General features: G+C 47.9%; 1 protein-coding gene across 1 annotated transcript in view; it reads left to right on the top strand.

The window, feature by feature from the left end:
* Positions 1–5,795: 5,795 nt before the first annotated feature.
* The window catches only part of LOC134435948 (uncharacterized), a 1,921-nt gene continuing 216 nt past the window's right edge, over positions 5,796–7,500 (top strand). Inside the window, exon 1 of the mRNA XM_063184982.1 lies at positions 5,796–7,500. This exon is cut by the window's right edge and continues 216 nt beyond it. Coding sequence (XP_063041052.1) covers positions 6,197–7,500 — 1,304 coding nt within the window. The 5' untranslated portion in view covers positions 5,796–6,196.

Raw genomic sequence — 7,500 nt, 5'->3', positions numbered from 1 at the left:
CCATATGAGTGCAGCGACACCCCAGGGAACTATGCATTGCACACACACACACACACACACACACACACACATACACACACACACACACACACACACACACACACACACACACACACACACACATACACCAACACACACATACACACACACACACACACACACACACACACACACACACACACACACACACACACATACATACACACATACACACACAAACACCAACACACACACACGCACACACACACATACACGCACACATACACGCACACATACACGCACACATACACGCACACACACACACACACACACACACACACACACACACACACACACACACACACACACACACACACACACACACACACACACACACACACACACACACACACGAAGCCCGTATCGGTATACAGACGTTTATGTTTTCAAACACATTCGGGTGTAAACATACACATATATCTCCGTATTATGGTCACAGGCAGAAATGGGATATGAATGCACACACACACACACACACACAAACACACACACATGGACACACACATGGGCACACGCACGCATGCACACACACACGGGCACACACACACACGGACGCACAAACTCTCGCACGGACGACACAAACACAGACACACACACGCGCACACACAGACACACACACATGCACACACATACTGTACACTCGCACACATGCAGTCACACACACACACACACGAGTGGACACATGCACACACAAACACCAACACACACATACACACACACACACACACACACACACACACACACACACACACACACACACACACACACATACACGAAGCCCGTATCGGTATACAGACGTTTATGTTTTCAAACACATTCGGGTGTAAACATACACATATATCTCCGTATTATGGTCACAGGCAGAAATGGGATATGAATGCACACACACACACACACACACACACACACACACACATGGACACACACACGGGCAAACGCACGCACGCACACACACACGGGCACACACACACACGGACGCACAAACTCTCGCACGGACGACACAAACACAGACACACACACGCGCACACACAGACACACACACATGCACACACATACTGTACACTCGCACACATGCAGTCACACACACACACACACGAGTGGACACACACACTCACGGACGCACACACACAGTGGCAGACACGGACGTGCGTGCGCGCACGGACACGGACGCACACACACAGTGGCAGACACGGACGTGCGTGCGCGCACGGACACGGACGCACACACCGACACACTCATGCGCACACACACACACAGTGGCATACAGAGTGCGTACAAAGGAGGATATGCTTTCAAAGACCTGCACATGACATACACATGAAATGCATGTGTGTCACATATACTGTATGCAATACACACACACACACACACACACACACACACACATTTCATTTCATTTCATTTCATTTATTTAAACTCGAAGAATCATTGAGGGCCCAGCCCTCATTTACAATGATGTCGAGTAAAACAAACAATTGCACATATAAAATCATATATAAACAACGAACATACACAATACACCATAAATCATATAAGAGATAAGAATTAAGACAAACTATGAATTAAAACTTATGAGTTAAAACAAGTGCAAGTATGTGATAAAAAACTTCCCAGTGTAACTTTAAAATGTTCTAATGGCACAAAGGCTTGAAGACCCATCCTTAGTTGTAAGTTATTCCAAACTGAAGGTCCACAGACACTAAAAGCTGTTTTACCCAGTTCTGTGCGGGCATAAGGGACCTCCAGTAAAAAATTGCTGCTGCGGGTTTGGTATGGGTTGGAGTGCCAAACTAAAAGAGATGAAATATAAAATGGGAGTTTGCCAGTGAGGGCCTTATAAATAAAAATAAAATAATGCATGTCCCTTCTGTGAGAAAGTGGAGCCCACCCAACTTTATCATATAACAGGCAATGATGTGTACTATATGGATCCCCAGTAATAAAACGAAGAGCTGAATGATAGACAGTGTCAAGTGCCTTCAGATTAGAGAGTGGTGCATGTCTGTAAATAATATCACCATAGTCAAGGGAAGACAGAAAAGTAGCTTCAATTAACTTTTTTCTGCAGAAAACAGGAAAGTGATATTTATTTCTGTGCAGGAAAGATAGCTTTTGTCTGAGCGTAGTGACAAGACAGTCAGTATGTTTCTTGAATGTGAACTTGTCATCTAGCCAGATTCCCAGGTACTTATAATGTGATACTCTCTCAATAACAGACCCATCTAAAGTAGATATATTAAAATCATTTTTCATGCCATGCTTAGATCGAGTAAAGACCATACATTTAGTCTTGCTTACATTAAGTAGAAGCTTAAGACTAATGAAGGCATTTTGTAGGATATTAAAAGACTGCTGCAATTTCTCCAAGGCTAGCTGTACAGAATCCGCAACACAATACAAAATTGTATCATCTGCATATAGATGAATAGAGCAGTTGGAAAGGAGAGAAAGTATGCTATTTATGTACATGGTGAAGAGTACCGGACCTAATACTGAACCTTGTGGGACCCCCTTGGTTATTAGCAGGGGGTCAGATTGAGTATTACCCAATTTTACAGTATGGTGTCTGTTTGAAAGGTAGCTCTGGAACCATTTACAGGCACTTGCATTAAAACCAATACCAGGCAGAATTTGTAGAAGCAGAGAATGGTCCACGGTGTCAAATGCTTTGGATAAGTCCACAAAGATGGCAGCACAATGTTTTTTCTTGTCAAGAGAAGTGATAATATCATCCATTACTTTAGTAGCAGCAGTAACTGTACTATGTTTAGGCCTAAAGCCTGATTGGAGAGGGCTCAAAATATTATTGGTATTTAGAAATTCTTTGAGCTGATCATTTACCAACTTCTCTAGTATTTTTGAGAGACACGGTAGCTTGGATATTGGTCGATAGTTGTTAGGGTCAGTCTTATCACCCCCCTTGTGCAACGGGGTAATGTGTGCAAATTTCCATAGTGTAGGGACAACTCCAGTGGAAATAGAAAAATTGAAAATGTGCAATAATGGCTCTGCTATTATATATGCCGCAGTGCGAAGAAAAAGGGGATCTAGCTGGTCTTCTCCAGTGGATTTGCGACTATCAATTGCTAATAAAGCAGATAGCACTGTATGCTTAGACACAGGATGAAGCCTGAATTCCAGATCATCGTCTCTGACATTGTCTCTGATACGCATATCATGTCCAGCCCTAGGCATAAAGGAATGATTATTGCTATTGTCAAAACTTTGACTGGCTAAAGAAAAATGTTTATTAAGAGCACTGCAAATGTCTGATTTGTCTTGTAGTAGACAATCATCAAACTTAATTGAAGAAGGCATAGGTGTAACAGATTTATTGTTTTTGTAATTTACAGCCTTCCAGAATTTTGCAGGATCTGAGTACGAACTAGAGACAAGGTTAAAGTAATAGTCAGATTTAGCCTTTCTTACAGATAATGTACATCTGTTCCTGATTTTCCTGAAACTTGTCCAGTCGGAGGCATCCTTGCTCCTCCTTGCTAATGACCAAGCCTTATTTCTTGACTGAAAAAGAGAGGAGAGTTCAGGGGTGAACCATGGGTTTGTTCTACTTTTTACTCTTATCTTTTTAAAAGGTGCATGTTTGTCAACAATGCAAATAAATGAGTTTGAGAAAAACTGTAGAGCCAAGTCAGCATCAGGAATTTCAGTTGTTAGATGAATGTCACTTTCATAGAGATCATTTAAAAAAGCTTGCTCATTAAAATGTTTCATAGTTCTTTTAACCAAAATGTGAGGCAGTGCTTTGGTTAGAGTGCTGTGCCTAATACAGGCAATGGGACAGTGGTCGCTGACCCCTAAATCAAAAACACCACTTGCGCTAATTTTGTTCATCTTATTTGTAAAAAGTAGATCAATAAGAGATGATTTGCTAAGGTTCTTAGAGTTTGGTCTTGTTGGATCATTAATAAGTTGATCCAAAAATAGACTCGAGAAAACATCTCTAAGATGTTTGGAGGCATCAGTTAGCCAGTCAATATTAAAATCCCCAAGAACTAGAACTTCTGAGTCAGTGAATCTAGATATCAATTCTGCCAGCTGATCTATGGATTTAGAATCAGCTGACGGGGGTCTATAGATCCCAACTATTATGAAGGAGTTGTTATTGGTGCCATAATGAACCTTGAGTGCAATAAATTCAAAGGATTTAGGTTCACTTAAGGAATACAGAAATGTGACAGAAAAATGTGACTTCACGTAAACACACACACACACACACACACACACACACACAAAGTGGTCTTTATGGTTGTGGGTAAACATCTGCATGTATGGGCGCATGCTTGTGTGATCGTGTGCTTATGTAGCTTGCGTTAGTTCTGCCAGGAAGGACTCAATTATTATCCATCACGCTGCAGCCAATCAGAGGCCAGCCTCACATGTTTAAAAAGACGTGTCTGACTCACCCTTTTCGCTGCTTCAGGTGCCGACGTCAAAATACCGTCTGCACTCTCGACACGTTACCCAAACCTGCTTTTTCGCTGTCATGTCGGAGCCTAACGACGACTTCGTGGTAGATGAGACTGACGACGATGAGGAAGACTACACCCCATTGCGCCGAAGTTCTCGGATCCAGGCTAAGGCCCCGAGTCTCGCTTCCTGGTCCGCCGCTGAACTCCGGGCACTCCTGGAAGCGCGCAATGTCCCCGTTGCGGACGGCGCCTCGAAGGACGACTTGCTCCAGCTTGCTTTCTCCCTCCCGGTAGATGCCCATGGCTCCGCCGCAGCCACTCGCCCCTTGGCTATCGATGCCGCGGCCGCCGTCCAGACGGCTGCCCCAACCGGCAAAAGGAAGCGCAAGTCAACACCTGCTCCAGCCAAACGCGCGAAGAAGACCTCTCTCCCCCCATCGTCGTCCGTTCCGCGCACAGCAACCACCTCCATAGCCGCACCCGACGGTCAGATGCAACTCTTCAATGCCATCTCCACCCTCACCGAGACAGTAAAAGCTCTTGGCGCAAGAGTGGACGCCTGCGAAAGTTCCCGGCCCGTACCCGGAAGTCTCTCGGCCGCGTCTTTGCCTGGAGAGGCCGCCCTGCGCACTCTGCTCCCGCCGCCACCCGGAAGTGATTCCACCGCCACCGCGCTCCCACAAGCGGCTCCGCTCTCCTCCCAGCCCACTGGCGCCGTCACCGCGCCTGCTCCCACCGCCCATCGCTTCTCTCTCGCAACAGCAGCGCCCGCGGCTAACTGGGGTAGGCGCTACCTCCCGCCTCTCATGTCAACCGTCTCACCTAAGCTGCGCGCTGATATCATCCAAGGCAGGGATGTCAATTTGGCCGCGCTGATGCTTCCTACACCGGCTGCCGATCGCCAGATGGTAGAGTGCGGGGATGTTTCCGTCCTCCTGAAAAGCATCCGACCCCTGTCTGCAGCGCAGCCTGACTTTCGGAGAGTTTGCCGTGGCGTTAAGTATTAATAGAGATGTGCTGTGCCAGGAATATCCGTGCCGAAGAGAGGAGATGGATCTGTACTTCGCCATGATGGCTGATTTTAACCTGCGTTACGGAGGAACGCCTTTCTACCAGTACCACAAGGCTTTCTCCGCAAAATCAGCCTCCTTCGTCTCCCTCTACAACGCGCGCCTGGATTGGGCCATCCAAGATACCGAACTGCTAGTGCGGCACTTCGGCGGCCAGCGCGCCCTCACCTGCTCAATCTGCAGCGCATACGGCCACTCAGCCGGGTTCTGCCCACGGACTGTGCCCAGGGCTGCCGCCACGGGCGCCGCTCTCACTCCCCCCAGCCATCCCAATCAGGTCGATAACCGTGGCCGCCCCCTGGCCTCCCAACAAGGAGTTCAAATTTGTAACAACTTCTACATGTCTGTGTGCGGTTATTCTAATTGTAGATTTCTACATATTTGCAGTTTCTGCCACGACCCCCACCCGCAGAGTGTCTGCCCTCATCGATTCCGCCCGATGGGCAGGGGCCGGGGCAGGGGCCAGCCACGTTTCAAGCAATTCTGAATGGTCACCCTTCCACTCCCATTAATGTCCCCCTCCTGGCCAGCTATCTGTTCAACCACCACGACACGTCCTTTGTGGACTATCTGATCACCGGGCTATCTCAGGGGTTCCGGGTTGGGGTAGTCTCTCCTCCATCCTCTTCCTTCATTGCGAGGAATCTGCAATCTGCTATGTCTGACCCAGACGCCGTTTCAACCCTCTTGCAGAAGGAATTGAATAAAGGCTATGTCATCGGGCCCTTCAAGTCTCCTCCCTTTTCTGTCTATAGGGTTAATGCAATCGGGGTAGCCACCCGGCGTTATTCAGGGAAAAAGCGCCTTATTTTCGATATGTCGTCTCCCCATTCGGATCTAGTGGCTAGCGTTAACGAGGCCATCCCCCTTGCCCCTTTTTCCCTATACTATGCCTCGATCGATAACGCTATCCACATGATCAAAACCGCGGGTCACGGCGCGTGGTTGGCCAAAGCTGACATCACCGATGCTTTTAAAACCATGCCCATTCACCCCGCGGACTGGCCGCTGTTCGGCATCCAGTGGCAGTCTAAATTCTATTTCGCCGTCCGGCTGACATTCGGGTGCAGAAGCAGCCCCCACATATTTAATTGTCTCTCTGAGGCTCTGTGCTGGGTGCTGCTTAACGTCTATAAAGTGCCTTTTTTGTTGCACCTTTTAGATGATTTCTTGCTCGTCGACTTTCCCTCCCTCCGCACCGGCGTCCTGGACACCCTAAAATGCGTTTTCACTGAGTTAGGCGTGCCTCTGTCCGAGGAGAAAACCATAGGTCCATCGACTACTATCGAATTTCTGGGCATAGTCCTGGACACCGAAAAGATGCAGGCATCCCTGCCTCTTGATAAATTGGATCGCATTCGTACAGTCATAGCGTCATTCCTCTCCGCCCCGGCCGTCTCCAAGCGCGAAATGCTCTCCCTCCTCGGGCACCTAAATTTCGCTATGAGGATAATCCCCCAGGGGCGCTCGTTTATATCTCGCTTGCTGACGCTAGCTCACTCCGTCCCTAACCTGAGCGACAAGATCCCCCTCGATGAAGGTGCCAGATCTGATCTCGGTTTCTGGTGTCAACTGTTGCGCTCGTGGAACGGCGTCTCTTTTTTCTATAACGATGTACACGAATCATCCGACTCCCTGGCGCTTTTCACCGATGCGGCCCCGTCTGTTGGCTTTGGGGGTTACTTCCAAGGGCAGTGGTTCGCTGATACTTGGCCGGTGGAGTTCCGAACCCCTGCCTCTGGGAGCGCCTCTATCGCGTTGTTTGAGATTTACCCGATCGTGGTGGCTAGCATGCTCTGGGGCAAAGATTGGTCACGTAAGCGCATAGTCCTGCACTGCGATAACGAAGCCGTGGTTAACATCATAAATAAGGGCCGCTCATCCTGTACCTCGATCATGTCCCTCGTCCGGCGCTTAACCTGGCAGTCTGTTTTGTTCAATTTTATTATCACTGCTGAGCA

The sequence above is a fragment of the Engraulis encrasicolus genome, chromosome 20 (assembly GCF_034702125.1).
Source record: "Engraulis encrasicolus isolate BLACKSEA-1 chromosome 20, IST_EnEncr_1.0, whole genome shotgun sequence".
NCBI classification, from domain to species: domain Eukaryota; kingdom Metazoa; phylum Chordata; class Actinopteri; order Clupeiformes; family Engraulidae; genus Engraulis; species Engraulis encrasicolus.
This window is presented reverse-complemented; position numbering and strand designations above follow the sequence as displayed.